This window comes from Acipenser ruthenus, chromosome 7 (assembly GCF_902713425.1).
Source record: "Acipenser ruthenus chromosome 7, fAciRut3.2 maternal haplotype, whole genome shotgun sequence".
NCBI lineage: Eukaryota > Metazoa > Chordata > Actinopteri > Acipenseriformes > Acipenseridae > Acipenser > Acipenser ruthenus.
In genome coordinates, this window is record NC_081195.1 from 18067465 (window position 1) to 18085948 (window position 18484).

Sequence of the window (18484 nt, forward strand, 5' to 3'; positions counted from 1 at the left end):
TCCCAGCAGCGCCACGAACCGTGGAAATTAATACGATAGTATCCCACCATGCACAAGTCGGGCTTGAAGTTTTCAGGTTTTATTTTTAATCAGGTGAAGTCCCTTGTTAATTATAAAACAATCTTTGTTTTTACCTTCATATCTTGCCTGAGCCTAATTCTGGTCCTCTTAATTTTATTTCAAACAGAGCTGATCAAATTACGTAATTTGTTCATCCCCGATCCTACTTTTAACTCGCATTTCATTTTTGCAGTCGCCTAATTTAACGTTGTGTTTTTGTTATTTTCCCTAACAGTTTAACAGAGATGTCCTGACAGATTTTTTGAAGCATAAAAATGAATACCTAGTACGGAGTGTACACTGATAGCAAGTCCTTCGGGTGCCTGCTCTGAGTATTTCACCAAACATACCACAAAGCATTTTGGGATATTGGAGGATACACAAAAAATGTAGTTTGGTATTACAGCGTCCACACTTCTGATAAACCGCACTACCTGATGCGATCTAATTAGAACTGGACTCGAGACTACTTCCTGAGGTGGTCTTGAGTCCGGTTCTCGAGTACAGTATTAAATGCTGCGTAGTGTGGACGCAAACCGTATTTGGCACTTTTAAGCCGGCTTAAATGCAACTAATACGGTTTAAAGGCATAGTGTGGACAGGGCCTTTGTGTGTGTCTGGTTCAGACCACTCATCTGCTGCCGACCCCTCAGAGATGTCCCTGGCATCAGCATTGTTCCAAATGTGTATCACCTCTGGTTGAAACTTACCAAGAACTTTGCCAATTGAGCGAGGAAATAAGGATTAGATAATCTAAATATGGATTGTATCTGACCAATTTAAATGGCCAAATGTGTTCCTTATTGCACAACTTTGTGCGTGATCAAAAAAGGATTTTTAATAAAAGGCATTGTAAAATATATATTTTTTAAAAATACATGGTTAAACTTTCAACCTGCCAGCAGAAATAATGATAAAATAACACCATGAACTGCTTATATGAAAACCAATAAAATATCCTGGTCTAAAAATACAGTTTTGGATCCAAGTATAATATGGCCTCTTATACAATGTGACAGAGAGCGAATGAATCCAAGTCAACAATTTCTTTCCCAATCTGTGAGGGCACTGTATAATCAGAGCAGAGCACCCCGTAATGGATGGTTTGACAGTTCATTCCAGGGTCAGTCGGAAGCTGGCCATCCAGGAAGGGGGCGGGGCCACAACACCAGGTCATTGCCTTAATGTGGTAGGCGATGTGTCAGTCATGGATTGGAGGAGACGTGATTGGCCGTGCCACCGAAAGAGGGTGTGACGGAGGGTATTTAGGGGAAGTTGCCCCAGCAATCTGTTCCTTTTGATGTGGTTACCACCAGCAATTAAACCCAGACTCCACTTCACCACTGTACATGAATAAACTTGTAAATCACCACTTTCACTAAGAGCACTCACTCTGGACTTGTGACCGTGTTGTGTTTGTGTGTGTCTTGTTTAGCGTCTATTATTATTTCGGGACTGAACCCAGTAGTTTGCCTGAGCGATACACATCGTTGTTTAGAGCCAGGTATTATAATTTGTCAGCAAATAAAGAGCTGCTTTTTCACCGTGAACTGTCTTGTGTCTATCATTCCTCAGCACCACATCACCACTTTGCCACATACACACACAGTAAGATTCCTTACTAACCCTATTTGGCCTATGGTTTTGTTTAAATTTAATAATTGAGTTTACCCTGTAATCAATACACATTTGTATGGAATTATTTTGTATAGGCCCCGACAAAAAAGCATTGTAAACAGCAGATCTAAAAAACAAAAAGAATAATAACAATAATTTTACAAGCACATTCCAGTAAAGGATCAAGGTATACGATCTTGGTGGATCATTATTTCTTTCACACAGGTTTCTGTCACACTACATAGCTGGAAATTGACCATAAACGGTGGTTATTTCTGTTACAGACATAATATGTGTAAATAATACTCCTCATTAAAATCAAAATGAGTCGATAGTGTGACTGTTACCAAAGTGTGCTTGGGTACAGATTGACATTGCTGTCACTGGTTTCACCTGTGAGTTTAGCAGTATTTTAGTGTTTCCCACTAATTATCCTAATGCCACTGTTTAAGATATCTGTCCACCCACTGTCCGAGCACAGCTACAGCCTGCTTAAAATGTATATGGAATTGCGTTCAGGGACCGAAGCCGACACTTTTATCGCAAGAGCTGACGTGAGTAAAATAATAAACATTTTGGCTATCTATTACAAGAGGCTGGTTTTAAATAATAATCATTCATAGTGGCTTGGCGATTTGAGTTATATGTTAATTTTTCCATAAGTGTGTATATACAGCTTCTAACTATAAAAAGCACAAGGGTTTTGTGCTTAGGACTGTTTGACATAAATTTACAGTACTCTGCACAGTTTTACTTCAGAAGTTATGATTGAAAGTTTGAACTTATGAATAAAGCCTGAGATGTATGCAGGCAATGATTAAAGAGCATTGGTATAATTTGTAATTACTGTGTTGCAAACAAGAAATAATCTTATTAAATAAAAATCCCATTCATAATATTAATAAGGCTGTGTAGATGCTTTGATTAATTATGTTATCATGTTTTAAGTTGTTAGGTATTAATTAAATAGAACAAAACTAGCTTGTAAGGTAGGGCCACGTGTACATGCCCAATCAATGGCATTTGCTAGTTTCGCAACATCAATTTACAGCAGTATTGTCATTAATTGGCATTGAATTGTATAGGTGAGGGAAATGCAGCTTTTCTTGTTGTGAAATGTACACAGTATTTGCACACCCCAATTATTAACTATTTAAAATGATCAAACTTTTACAATTACCATTTCTTTCAACTGAATATAGATTGATAATATAACTAAAATGTATCATGATTATAGATGATAATATTACATTTATCTTAAAAACTTTCACATCAACTTTAAGCAACTGACTTAATAGTCCACTTACTATAACAAACCAATATATCTGTATGTGTTTGAAAACAAGCCCTATGTATAGGCGTCGCTGGCTTGCTTGTGTACTGATATATAGAAAGGCGTAGAACTTTGACTACCAACTGGCAACAAGGGAAAGACCTTGTGACAGCCTGGAGAGACAGCTGACAGGAGGAAAGAGACCCCATTGGGGCTGGTAAGGGTTAGCTACCCTTGTCGGCAGTATCCAGCTCTGTGTTTACAGGATGCTGGAGACACCCGCCCAAGGCTTCTAAGAAATTAAAGAGAAAAATACCCCTAGAGTCTGCGAGAGCGGGGGCGGAAGATGACTCAACGTTGGACAACACGGTTAACGACTTAGGAACGGAAACGGATATGAGTATGGAGAGTACTTCACAAAAGACTAGTTCAAGATCTGCAGTTAACAAAGACATGGAACTCCAGGTTTGTGTCTGCGGCTGGAGCAAGGCGACAACGGTCAGGGGTTTGAAGATTCATCAAGGGAGAATGAAATGCTTGAGGGAGAAGGGACAAGGGCCTCGCATTGATCAGTACTTCTTACGAAGTCAGTCAAGTCAGTCGAATGAAATCCAGCGACAGGAAGCAAACCACAGTTCGCAGGATATCAGCACCCCTGTCATAGATGTGAGGAGGACTTGCATGGACACAGTTAGTGATGAACCTAATGATCCTTGTGAACCTGGTCAGACAAACCAGCATAAGAAAGAAAAGAACCTCAACGGGCACAAGCCTGGAGTTAAATGGCCAAGAGCTTGTGAGAAAACTGCATGGGACACAGTAAACACAGATCTCTGCGTTGCATTGGAAAGATTAAGTGGAACAGTTGAAAAGAAGCTGGATAAATTTGGGGACATCATCTACGCATATGGAAGTGAGAGGTTTGGAGTTGAAAAAAGGAAGGAAAAAGTACAAACTATTCCTGGAAAGTCTAGACGGCAGCAGGAGATTGAACGCTTAGTTAGAGAAAGGAGACAGCTGAGGAACCAATGGAGAAGAGCAGAACAAAGTCAGAAGGAGGGACTCAATCTCTTACAAAGGGTCATAAAAGATAAGCTTGCAACATTGCGCAGAGCTGAGCGCCTACGGAAACGCTACAAAAAGAAGGAGCGTGCGAGAGCTAATTTTTATAAAGACCCATTCAAATTTGTAAAGAAGTTATTCACCAGTGAGAAGAATGGCACACTAAAAGCATCTAAGGTTGAGCTGGAGAGATATTTGGAGGAAACACATACAGATTCAAAAAGGCAGGAGCCTATGTCAATTCCGTCAGACATCCCACCTATCAATCCACCAGAATACCAAATGGAGGACTGTGCACCTAAGTGGAAAGAAATAGAGCAAGCTGTGAAAAAAGCAAGGGCTTCATCATCTCCAGGGCCTAATGGAGTTCCGTACAGAGTGTACAAGAGTGCTTCAGGAGTTCTACGAATTCTGTGGAAATTGATGAAAGTGGCATGGGAAAAACAGGTTGTACCAAGAGCATGGCGCCGAGCAGGTGGAGTCTTTATACCTAAAGAAAAAGATTCTACAAGCATCAGTCAGTTTCGTCCCATTTCCCTATTAAACGTAGAAGGCAAGATTTTCTTCAGCATTATTGCTCAGAGATTGTCAGCTTACCTATTAAAGAACTGCTTCATTGACACTTCAATACAAAAAGCGGGCATTCCAGGTTTCCCAGGTTGCTTAGAACACATCAATGTGATCTGGCAACAAATTCAATCAGCTAAAAAGGAGAGGAAGGAGCTCCATGTGACATTCCTGGATTTGGCTAATGCATATGGTTCAGTGCCACATGAACTACTTTGGGCAGCATTTGATTTTTTCAGTGTACCGATGACAATAACACATTTAGTGAAAGCCTATTTTGGAGATTTGCAATTCAGTTTTTCAACTTCAGAATTCAGCACTACATGGCAATGCCTAGAGGTTGGAATAATGGCAGGATGCACCATTTCTCCACTGGCTTTTACCATGGCAATGGAAGTAATCATTAGGGCATCAAAATGGGTAGTAGGAGGAGAGCGCTTGGCTTCTGGAATGCGACTACCACCAATTCGAGCATACATGGATGACATGACAACCATGACTACAACAGTAGCCTGCACTAATCGATTATTGGGCAAATTAACCAATAACATTGAATGGGCACGAATGCAATTCAAGCCCACTAAATCAAGGAGCATCTCTATAATTAAAGGCAAAGTAGTAGATAAAACATTCTTCATTAATGGTGAGGCAATACCAACAGTGTCTGAGAAGCCAGTGAAGAGTCTTGGGAGATGGTACGACGGGGATCTAAAGGACACAGTTCGTGTGGGAGAAGTTAGACAACAAGCAGTGGAAGGGTTGAAGAGCATAGACAGCTGCGCTCTACCAGGTAAACTAAAACTCTGGTGCTTTCAGTTTGGTCTACTGCCGAGGTTGCTGTGGCCACTGACTGTGTACGAGGTTTCTTTGACAACAGTAGAGAAGCTGGAAGCTTTAATCAGTTCATACATCAGGAAATGGTTGGGAGTTCCACGCTGCCTCAGCAGAGTGGGACTTTATGGTAAAGGAATACTGCAGCTACCAGTCTCTGCTCTAACCGAGGAGTTTAAGTGCGCCAAGGTCAGACTGGAAATGACATTAGTAGAGTCACGCGATAAATGCGTAAGGGAGGCAGCACCTGTGTTGAAAACTGGAAGAAAGTGGGCGGCAAAGAAAGCTGTGGAAGATGCAAAGGCTGCCCTTCGAATTGGTGATATCATGGGGCAAGTTCAGCATGGAAGAGGGGGTCTTGGTTTCAGTTCAACTCCTCCTACATGGCACAAGGCGGCCCCAGCTCAAAGAAGGAAGCTGGTAGTCAACGAGGTGCAAAAGCAGGAGGAGAGGATGAGGTGTATAAAGGCCATTTCCCAGGCCAAACAGGGAGAATGGATGAGATGGGAGAATGTGGAACAACGCAAGATTGGCTGGCAAGACCTATGGTCAATGGAACAGAGCAGGATCAGTTTCCTCATCAGGTCAACATATGATGTTCTCCCATCACCACAGAACCTAAAACTATGGGTAGGAGAGGATCCCTCATGTCCTTTGTGTTCATCACCTGCAACATTAAGGCACATTTTGACAGGATGTAAGGTGGCTCTTAGCCAAGGACGGTTTACTTGGCGCCATGACCAGGTGCTGCGATGTTTGGCCTTAGCATTGGAAGACAAGCGTAACATGACCAATAAGTTGCCACCTGTTCCATCAAAACATTACACACAAAAGACAACATTCCTCCGCCCAGGAGAGCAACCACCAAGAAAAGGTGTTAAAACCAATCCTCGCCCAGGACAACTGGAAGCTGCTAGAGACTGGAATATGCTGGCAGATGTTGGTCAACGGCTTATTTTTCCACCTGAGATTGCCACCACTAACCTTCGACCAGATATTGTCTTGTGGTCTGGATCAGCACGCCTTGTTCACCTGGTAGAGTTAACAGTGCCATGGGAGGACGCTGTAGATGAGGCGTATGAGAGGAAGAAACTGCGGTATGCTCAACTAGCCACTGAAGCGGAACAGCGAGGATGGAGAGTTCGGGTTTACCCAGTGGAAGTGGGTTGTCGAGGATTTGTGGCACATTCTACAACCCGGTTTCTCAGAGACGTCGGATTCAGTGGCCAAGAGTTGCGTCGCACAGTGAAGAACTTATCTGAAGCAGCAGAGAGGAGCAGCAACTGGCTGTGGTTGAGACGGAAAAATTCTGGCTGGGGACAGGTAAGTAAGCTGGGCTGAGTTGAGTGGGGGACGGAGGGGGGTGATGCTGGGACGCCAGAATCACCGTCGAGCCCTCTTGAGGTGTCGTGGGCTAGTCGACGAAACACTGAGGATGGAAGGTGCCCACTTGAAAACCCCAGAGATGTACCCTACTTAGCTCAATCCAGACGGTTGTCATGCTGATGCGCTGGGGAGGCCGCACTTTGGTTGATCCCCGGAGCCAGCATCGCAGCCGTTGTGTGTGCTGATGCGCCAGGGAGGCAAAATAAGCTGATCCCTGGAGCCAGCATTACACTTCAGCCATTAACACCAGACAGAAGGATATCTACATCATCATATGGAAGGAAACGTAAATGGATGGAGACGCATATGGATCACATTAGTTTACTGTAAAGCTACGTCTTAGTTGGTGCTTATCTTGGCGAGAGCCGAGTTCAAATCAGCATGAAGTTTTAACATCTACTCTCGTGTAATGGAAATCAACAAACATTGCACAGTGGCCCTGGTAAGTCAGTATGATGAAGCAAGTGTATTGATTAACACAAGGAGTAAGCAGGAAACCTTGGCTTTTTCAGCCATTTCCATTATAGGACTTTGTCACAAAGACGACCAGAGTGGGTGGCGTCAGACCAGAAAAGGAATATACAGAGACGGTGGTTGTGATGATGAGCCGAGTGCAATGGCTGCACTCGGCGTTTAATAACAAATAAAAGGTTTGAAACACAACACAAAAACAGGACACGGCACTTGCGCCAAAATAAATAGACAAACAAAACGGACTAACACTAAACAAACGGTGCACGGAGAGACAAACAAACACGGTGAGTGCAAACAAACTTATCTTTACTTTTACGATCTTAATGATTTAACTCTCCTCTCTCTCTCACCCGTTCTCCTCTTCCGAACACCCAACCACGAGTGACTAAAAATGTGCCTATTTATACTGTTGTGCTGGGATTCAATTACTAATTAATTATTCACTTGAATCCCAGCACGTGAATTAATTCTGTGCAACCCCGTGCTCACATATTACATTTAACCAGCACGTGAAGTGATTTGTGCTCTCCTCGTGCCTAAATACAAATCTACACTTTAAATATACGTGAAACACAGACCCGTTTATATCCCCGTGTACCAATCTATACACCAACATTAACACACACACGCACGCAACATACAACACAGATCACACAAATGCACACAGGGGCGGGGCACTTTGCCACATATACCCCCCCTTGTGCGCAGCACACATGGCCTCAACGGCCACCTCCCCCCTTAAAAACCCAGCAGTCCAGAACAAAGTCTCGGGCTGGGAAGGGAGGCTTCAGTGGGCCCTTGGCTGGCAATGCTGTCAGCACCCCTGCCGGTAGTGGCACGGCTGACAGCCTGTTGGTCCCATCCTGCAGCGAAAAAGCTGCGGGGGCAGGTGGTCCCCCGACCTCCCCCTTCTTCGTAGCCGGCAGCTCCCTCCTGTGGGGCTCCGGCCACAAGAACTCCTGCAGCGAAACTGCTGCTGGGGAAAGTGGTCTCCAGACCTCGTCCCCCTTCTTCGTGGCCGGCAGCTCCCCTTTCTGGGGCTCCGGCCACCGTACTCCCTGCGGAGGTACGGGCAGCAGAGGCAGCTCCTGCTCCTCTGCTCCGGGCGGTGGCGGAGGCAGAGGCAGCTCCAGCTCCTCTGCTCCTGGCGGTGGTGGAGGCAGAGGCAGCTCCAGCTCCTCTGCTCCTGGAGGTGGTGGAGGCAGAGGCAGCTCCAGCTCCTCTGCTCCTGGCGGTGGTGGAGGCAGAGGCAGCTCCAGCTCCTCTGCTCCTGGCGGTGGTGGAGGCAGAGGCAGCTCCTGCTCCTCTGCTCCTGGAGGTGGTGGAGGCAGAGGCAGCTCCTGCTCCTCTGCTCCTGGAGGTGGTGGAGGCAGAGGCAGCTCCTGCTCCTCTGCTCCTGGAAGTGGTGGAGGCAGAGGCAGCTCCTGCTCCTCTGCTCCTGGCGGTGGTGGAGGCAGAGGCAGCTCCTGCTCCTCTGCTCCTAGTGGAGGAAGCGGTGGAGGTGGCGGAGGCAGAGGCAGCTCCTCTGCTCCTGGCGGCGCTGGCTCCCTCCGCTGTGGCGGCTGGGCTGGTGCGCGCCGTGCTGCCTTCAGCAGCATGAATAGAGGCTGCTGGGGGACACCAGCCTCCTGCCCCTCTCCCCCCCAAAAATTTCCAGGGGGTTGGGCCTGTAACTCCTCCCCTTCCGGCCCTTGGGGCTGAACCAGCAGGCATTTTCCCTCTGCTGGTGGCTTGGGTCCCAGGGCTGTGGAAGCCCCGACTTGCCTCCCTTTGGGCTGTGGACGCACCGACTCCTCCCTTTTGGGCTGTGGACGCACCGACTCCTCCCTTTTGGGCTGTGGACGCACCGACTCCTCCCTTTTGGGCTGTGGACGCACCGACTCCCCCCTCTTGGGCTGTGGACGTTCGGGCTCCCCCCACTCAGGCGTAGGACGTTCGGGCTCCTCCCACTCAGGCGTAGGACGTTCGGGCTCCTCCCACTCAGGCGTAGGACGTTCGGGCTCCTCCCACTCAGGCGTAGGACGTTCGGGCTCCTCCCACTCAGGCGTAGGACGTTCGGGCTCCTCCCACTCAGGCGTAGGACGTTCAGGCTCCTCCCATTTGGGCTGTGGACGCTCAGGCTCCTCCCGCTTGGTCTGTGGACGCTCAGGCTCCTCCCCATAGCTGCGGAAGGGACAGTGGGCGAACAGGTGATCCTGGTCGCAGAGGAGGCACCCCGGCGATGGCTTGTTACATCGCCGTGGATGCCTGGCCCTTAGGCGGCACTCCTCCTCCCTGTCCTTCACCTCTTTATCCGGTTCCTCCTCCTCCTCACCTTGGAAGGGGCAGATCGCCACCGTGTGTCCGTAGACTCCACAGGCCATGCACCAGCCTTGGTCCTCGAGGCCCCCGAGGAGGTCCTCCAGGTCCCGGCAGCCGTCTCTCCAGCCTTCCATTTTCACTTTTTTTTTTTTTGAAACCAGTCCTGTGGTGTTTTTTTTTTTTTTTTTTGTTTTTTTTTTTAAACACAAAACCCCCTCTCCTGGTCTGACGCTTGGAGGCGCTGTTATCCCACTTCTGACACCACGTGTCACAAAGACGACCAGAGTGGGTGGCGTCAGACCAGAAAAGGAATATACAGAGACGGTGGTTGTGATGATGAGCCGAGTGCAATGGCTGCACTCGGCGTTTAATAACAAATAAAAGGTTTGAAACACAACACAAAAACAGGACACGGCACTTGCGCCAAAATAAATAGACAAACAAAACGGACTAACACTAAACAAACGGTGCACGGAGAGACAAACAAACACGGTGAGTGCAAACAAACTTATCTTTACTTTTACGATCTTAATGATTTAACTCTCCTCTCTCTCTCACCCGTTCTCCTCTTCCGAACACCCAACCACGAGTGACTAAAAATGTGCCTATTTATACTGTTGTGCTGGGATTCAATTACTAATTAATTATTCACTTGAATCCCAGCACGTGAATTAATTCTGTGCAACCCCGTGCTCACATATTACATTTAACCAGCACGTGAAGTGATTTGTGCTCTCCTCGTGCCTAAATACAAATCTACACTTTAAATATACGTGAAACACAGACCCGTTTATATCCCCGTGTACCAATCTATACACCAACATTAACACACACACGCACGCAACATACAACACAGATCACACAAATGCACACAGGGGCGGGGCACTTTGCCACAGACTTCCATCCAATTTCTTGTCATTAAATAATTAAGGCCTTGGTCTGAACAAACTCAAATGTTAGTCATTCATAGCAGTATTAGGATTTCTGCAGGGCCTGATCTCATAGTAATGGGCTGATCCTTCAGTAAGATGCCAATGCAGAGAAGAGTAAAAGTAAAACTACTTGCAAATAACGGACGGTGTGAAAGTAAATAACTGGCTATCTAGACTGTCAGCTTCAGCACAGCAGTTCTAACATGCAAGGATATTTGAGATACACAGCATGTAAATATAGAACCACAAATGTGTATTATAAAAATGGGCATTCAAAATCTCAAATTGGTTGATGAAGGATACAAACTCTGGTGATATCTCAGTATTAATCCTTGGGTTGGAACTAATTAGCCCTTTATCAGTTTAAGGGACAGATATGGCACCTTGTTTTAAGAGGTATAAAAGTCACATGTTCAATGTGTCCAATCAAAAACCTTCTGCCTTCAGGCAAAGGATCATATCTATCCAATAAGTTTGATCCTATAAGCCACCCGTAGATGGTGACATTTAGCAAAATAAGTGTTCTTACATTTTTGCCTCCACCATTTTCGGAGCAATTTGAAAATTAACATCAAGCGTCGCGTTATTATATTAGTGTTTATGTACATATTGTTGAAGATAAAAATAAAAAAAAATCTTAATAGTTAAAAGTATATAGATTTCAAGTATGATGTGTATTTTTGAATGTCATAAAGCTATGTTCATAAAATATTTAGTAGTATGTAGGGGCCAAATCTGTCTCCTAGCCTGGTCAGGGTTGTTTGTCTTTGCAGTTCTACGAATACACTCGATTTGTTATGGTGGATTTATTTGTAGGTATTATGCAATAAAAACTACTTTTTATATTATTATTTTTAATTATTCTTCAATTATGTTATGTATTTTTGTAAATAAATTACATTTTACATTACATTTTTTACGTTCACAAACAAATGCACCGTCCGTCTTTGATAGATACGATTATTTAATGAGCAAGGCAAATTCAGTATTAGTTAGCGGTACAAATATTATTTTGTTTGCAGTTTCAACGTTACCCCACATGTTTTATGGTTCGAACGTGAAGGCACCAAAGTATGCTATCCCAACGAATGATGACAGTGAGTGTGAGGATCTTAGTGATGAGGATATTATTGCAGACCCTACCTACCACGCGCAGACAGATGACACTGAGAGTGAGGATGAGATAGAGCCGCCCCCTAGAAAACTACCAAGAGGTAATAATATGTACAGCAGTGCAATAATGTTTGTACAATATATGAGCTTCAGCCGTGGTAACAACCTGAATCCATCACAGTAACCTAAAACTAACGTTATCTATTTAGGCAGTTGTGATCACCCGGCCACTCTACTAGCCTTTCTCCGACAACACAACACAACATTACAAGACAAGGGACTACCACCTGAGGAAAGACACTATTTTACTACCCCTTGAAGGTGCAGACCTTCCACTAGCAGCAAACACTGAGGATAGGAAAAGTAAGGCTCCAACTCGGCGATGGGTAAAAAGATGACATTCCACTTTTTACACACTCAGAACCTGCATTTGACACATCTCACAGTATTAAAACTCCTGCTGAATATTCTGTGTCTCTGTTTACTGCTGAAGTGATCGATCACATTGTTGATCAAACAAATCTATATGTCATGCAGAATAACATAAATTTGACTTGTTTTACAAATCATGATGAAATCAGACATTTCATCAGACATTGTGGCTTGTCTGCCATCACTTTATGACTACTGGGCTTTCGAAACACAAATTCCACAGGTTGCAGATGTATGTATGTCTAGCAAACGTTTTTGTTGGCTGCAGCGTCACATTCATTTTAATGACAATGCCCTGCAAGAGGAAAGCACTGATCGCTTCTACAAGGTTCAACAAGGTTCTACAAGGTTTCGAAAAAGATGCTTGACAATTCCAGTCACACACAAGCAGGCAATAGATGAGATAATGGTTGCGTATAAGGGCACATGGGCTGGGAATCTAAGACAGTATATCTAAAATAAGCCTGGTAAGTGGGTGTGGCAGGGCGAGAAGCCCTGCACATGAAAAGGGGGCAGGGCAAAGCCCTGCCAAAATGTATTATTTATTTTTAGAAAGGGGTACCCCTCCGCCCCTGTGCAATTTATTATTTTGTATTTGTTTTGTTGTATTATTTATTTATTTATAAATGATGGCGTAGCCATGTTGTTTTATTAAATGTGACAGGGAAGAGCCATAGGTTTTGTTTGGCAGCATGGATGGGAAGCCCCATCCACAATTTAAAAACCTTGTGTAGAAGGTGGCAATCTCCCTAATTAATTAAGTGATTAATGTGTTGCTAATCGGGAGATGGTCACCTGCATATATAAGCCTGCAGTTCTCCCTGCTCTGGGTGGGTGTTCGAGAGGAGGAACGAGAGTGGAGCAGACAACAGAAATGAAACTAAAATAAAATAAAATCTAGGAACAGTGAAGGCAATTTGCCCAGCCTGATATTTGTTTTCTTATTGTATTAGTGATTATTTTGTTTAAACTTTTATTTTGCTCTGGGAGTCCGTCACTCACATGTGCCCCTGTGAATGTAGGGAGCCAGCAAGTTGTTGTGTATATAAAAGTGAAATATTGTTTGTATTGCAAAGTACTATTGTATGGATATGTGTTTAAATAGTTCTTTGGATTAAACATTTTGGCACTGAAAGTGTTGTGTTCTGTTTTATTGCTAGTTTACATACATATACAACTATACCTCCAACTTGAGGTTTGTAACCCTTTTTGAGGTAGGGGACACATTTGGCACCTACTTTTTTTTCTTCCTTTTTTTGCAAAATGTAAAAATAAGATATGCGATCTACCTTATTTTCATCAGTCTTTCATAAAATCAGCAAAGAAAAATTCTAGCAAGTCAGATTTTATGTGTGGCCTTTAAAGTTAATGTATCAATAACTTCACTGCTTTCTTCTCTTGCTCAGTTTAGTTTTTATTTCCACAGTGGTTATTATGGTCAAGTAAAATTATTGTTGGAGCTGAGCCAGCCTATAGGCCATCAAAGAGAAGCAACTGATAATGAGTGGAGAGACTGGGTAGAACTACAGTGGACCGTGTTTAAAAATAATCAAAACACTTTTTAAAAAATATACAGTTCTCCCAGCATGGGGAGTAGAAATAACATTTTATTTTCTTAGAATTTCTTTTCTTTTTTTTTCTATGTTTTTTTGTTGGCAAGCTTGGTTATCAGTCATAAATAGAATTAAAAAAATAAAGAAAATATCCCTTTAATTAAAGAGTAGTAAATATTTTGTACCCCTGTATAAAATATTTTCTGCTTTTATGTTTTCGCGTGTGTGACAATCGTGCAAGGACATCAGGAAAGGACACTGCCTGCTATATGGCTGTTCTGGGGTTTTTCTGTGTTGTTATGTGATGTATTATTTTATTAGTTAGTTAGTTGTGTATTTTAATTGTTTATAATTCCTATATATTCTTTGTCTGCTGTGTCTTTCATCTTCCATTTCTCTCTCTCTCTCTCTCTCTCTCTCTCTCTCTCTCTCTCTCTCTCTCTCCGTATCCTTATTTTTCTTTTTCTATTATTTTTTTCCTTCTTATCCTTCCTTACAATCAAGATGGCCATCATAGTAGCAGTGTGTGCATGTCAATGTTAGTTTAAGTTAATATGTTTTTTTTATTTTAATATTTTTAAATATAACTAGGAAAAGATTTATTGTATTTGATTTGTTCTAAATATATATTTTTTGTATCGTATATAGTAATTATAGAATTACCGAAGTGTAAATGTTTCTGATCCCAGATCAAATGTATGATGAGATTGTCTTTTAGAGTGATGCTGTTTTTAAGGATGTGCAATTACTGCTGTCTGTTTCTGGTCATCTCGTCAGGACACTCTTCTAAAAGAGACCTCTGTCTCAATGTTTTTTTTTTTTTCCTGGTTAAAGAATAAATAAATAAAATAAATAAATGAATATGTTGTGATGGGGCTATTAGATTTCAAGCTACATAAAATAAATACAAAAAGGACACTTTCTTTATGTGTCTCGTAATATTGCAAAGGGTTGAAATGTTTACTGAAATAGATGCAGTATTTCTTTGACAAATACATTAATTCTGACGTGCTTTACAGGATGCATTTGAGATTCTGTCTGAAAATTACGAGTTCATTGAGAGTGAAGGACCTTGTCTGGCCTTTATGAGGGCAACCTCAGTGCTGAAATCCCTTCCTCACGCTATCCACTGCTTGCAAGACCTAGGTGGCCTACCCTGTCTGGGAGACCAAACAAAAGCTGTCATTGAGGTAATATTGTACAGTTTTCTTTTAAATTGCTATTTCTTTGACAGGTTCTCTGCTTGCTAGTCTGAGACCTTTCACATGGTGATACCTCAGTACCAAACTGACTGTCATCTGGATTTTTGCTCAGACCACTTATTGACCTTTCATCAAGTGTGGCAGTGCAGAAGTTATTGAAGCTGTCATTGAAGCAGCTCTGAATAAAATCTATGCCTTGATAAGGACAAAACTGGATAGAGGACTCCACACACCAGATGCAATGCGATTTGTCCTGCGAAAAAATTGTACTTTCGCTGCGACACTACCTTTCACACCAGGAGCAACAGGCACGCCCGATGTGATAGACGACTCTCATCTGATTGTATCATCAGCTGGAAAAAATCACAAGTATGATAGTCACGTTATAAAGCTAATAAAAAAATACATAATAGCTTTTCAGAATACTTATTTCAGTAAAGGTAAACAAATTATACACACCAGCTATATCCAGTTCCCAGGAAATTGACTGTCAGATGTACTCCCTCATTGCCGTGTCTTTATAATTTTTGTGTCCTTTATTGTACAGCTCCGGGTATTTTGATACTGTAAGAAATATTTTTTCTTCCGCCATTGTTTACTGAAGACGCGCAAGGGAAGCTGTTCCTCATTGGTCAGTTCCCTAGCTGCCGCATGACAAAATGACACCAATCCTATTTTTTTCACATCGTTTCTGTGTCGCTTCAGTGTCACCCGTCACATCGCAGGCAGTGTGAGCGGCTCGTATCAAAAATACATGTTTTATTATTTTTGTCGTGGTGCTGTGTTTCTTGCGATGCATTCAATTGTCACATTGCGTCGGGTGTGTAGAGACCTTAAGGTGTAGTGCCAAGACGGCATTATACAGTCGCAGACAAAAGTATTTGGACAGTTAAAAAAAATAAAGAGAAAAACCACAAAGAAAGTGATTTCTATCACTTTTAATTGTTCTATTGAAAATATAAATTAAAGATTCATCTTTATAATAAATCAACAAATTATTACATATCATGCATAAAATGAAAAATAACATGCAAAAACTAATTCTAGTGAGATTAGCTACCACTGCTCATTGGGTTTAGATAAATTTAGATCCTTGTTTTTTATTTAAGTGTAGAATAGTGGTTAGGGCTCTGGACTCTTGGCCGGAGGGTCGTGGGTTCAGTCCCAGGTGGGGGACACTGCTGCTGTACCCTTGAGCAAGGTAGTTTACCTAGATTGCTCCAGTAAAAATCCAACTGTATAAATGGGTAATTGTATGTAAAAAATAATGTGATATCTTGTAACAATTGTAAGTCACCCTGGATAAGGGCGTCTGCTAAGAAAGAAATAATAATAAGGAGTTATTATTAAATAATAAGGAGTTCTGTAACCTTGGAGGTCTTAACGAAGAACTTGATTACAATCTTTGCTCTTATGATTTATCATGTATATTAGGTTATAGTTTGTGGCATGGTGGTGTGGTGGTTAGCACTACTGCCTCACAGCTCCAGAGTCCCAGGTTTGATTCCCGTTTCAGGGGAGTTTGCATGTTCTCCCCATGTTCATGTTGGTTTTCACCAGGCACACCGGTTTCCTCCCCTCATACAAAAACATTTAATTTTTTAATACAAACTGGGCATTGCATCCCACAAGATCCCACAAGTATCCATGCATAATCTCAAGCTTCTGCATCTTACTTATCTATTGATTAGGACTAATTGGAATGCTCCCGGACAGTATAACTGAAATGTAATCAAATTTGTGACTATAATGAAGAATATGTACATTCACACAGAAATGAAAGTTGAGATTTCTCTTCAGAAAAAAAAAATATATATATATATATACAGACGTGCTCAAATTTGTTGGTACCCTTACAGCTCATTGAAATAATGCTTCATTCCTCCTGAAAAGTGATGAAATTAAAAGCTATTTTATCATGTATACTTGCATGCCTTTGGTATGTCATAGAATAAAGCAAAGAAGCTGTGAAAAGAGATGAATTATTGCTTATTCTACAAAGATATTCTAAAATGGCCTGGACACATTTGTTGGTACCCCTTAGAAAAGATAATAAATAATTGGATTATAGTGATATTTCAAACTAATTTGTTTCTTTAATTAGTATCACACATGTCTCCAATCTTGTTATCTGTCATTTAGCCTATTTAAATGGAGAAAAGTAGTCACTGTGCTGTTTGGTATCATTGTGTGCACCACACTGAACATGGACCAGAGAAAGCAAAGGAGAGAGTTGTCTGAAGAGATCAGAAAGAAAATAATAGACAAGCATGGTAAAGATAAAGGCTACAAGACCATCTCTAAGCAGCTTGATGTTCCTGTGACAACAGTTGCAAATATTATTAAGAAGTTTAAGGTCCATGGAACTGTAGCCAACCTCCCTGGGCACGGCCGCAAGAGGAAAATCGACCCCAGAGTGAACAGAAGGATAGTGCGAATGGTAGAAAAAGAACCAAGGATAACTGCCAAAGAGATACAAGCTGAACTCCAAGGTGAAGGTACGTCAGTTTCTGATCGCACCATCCGTCGCTTTTTGAGCGAAAGTGGGCTCGATGGAAGAAGACCCCGGAGGACACCACTTTAGAAAGAAAAACATAAAAAAGCCCCACTGGAATTTGCTAAAATGCATATTGACAAGCTACAATCCTTCTGGGAGAATGTCCTTTGGACAGATGAGTCAAAACTGGAACTTTTTGGCAAGTCACTTCAGCTCTATGTTCACCGACGAAAAAATGAAGCTTTCAAAGAAAAGAACACCATACCTACAGTGAAACATGGAGGAGGCTCGGTTATGTTTTGGGGCTGCTTTGCTGCGCCTGGCACAGGGTGCCTTGAATCTGTGCAGGGCACAATGAAATCTCAAGACTATCAAGGTATTCTGGAGCGAAACGTACTGCCCAGTGTCAGAAAGCTCTGTCTCAGTCGCAGGTCATGGGTCCTCCAACAGGATAATGACCCAAAACACACAGCTAAAAGCACCCAAGAATGGATAAGAACAAAACATTGGACTATTCTGAAGTGGCCTTCTATGAGTCCTGATCTGAATCCTATCGAACATCTATGGGAAGAGCTGAAACTTGCAGCCTGGAGAAGTCACCCATCAAACCTGAGACAGCTGGAGCAGTTTGCTCAGGAAGAGTGGGCCAAACTACCTGTTAACAGGTGCAGAAGTCTCATTGAGAGCTACAGAAAATGTTTGATTGCAGTGATTGCCTCTAAAGGTTGTGCAACAAAATATTAGGTTAGCAGTCCCATCATTTTTGTCCATGCCATTTTCATTTGTTTTATTATTTACAATATTATGTTGAATAAGAAATCAAAAGCAAAGTCTGATTTCTATTAAATATGGAATAAACAATGGTGGATGCCAATTACTTTTGTCAGTTTCAAGTTATTTCAGAGAAAATTGTGCATTCTTCGTTTTTTGTGGAGGGGTACCAACAAATTTGAGCACGTCTGTATATGTATATTAGGTGGGAGTTGGGAGATCAGGGGAGTACTGTACCAATGAATCAGGAGTGTGTATTGGTTGCTATGGGGCGGGACAAGAAGAGGAGACAGTATGGTAGCTGTGTGATGCAGTTGTTTTTCTTAACTAAAAAAATATTACCTGTGAATATGGGTTTGATTTCTGTTAAAACTAAAATATATCCTACTCAGTTATTTATTTATTTTTCTCAC

General features: G+C 42.4%; 1 protein-coding gene across 1 annotated transcript in view; it reads left to right on the forward strand.

Annotated features, from left to right (window-relative positions):
- The window catches only part of LOC131737573 (DNA nucleotidylexotransferase-like), a 98824-nt gene that overhangs the window by 24659 nt on the left and 55681 nt on the right, over positions 1–18484 (forward strand). Inside the window, 1 exon segment of the mRNA XM_059027822.1 lies at positions 14621–14791. Within this exon segment, the coding sequence (XP_058883805.1) occupies positions 14621–14791 (171 nt within the window).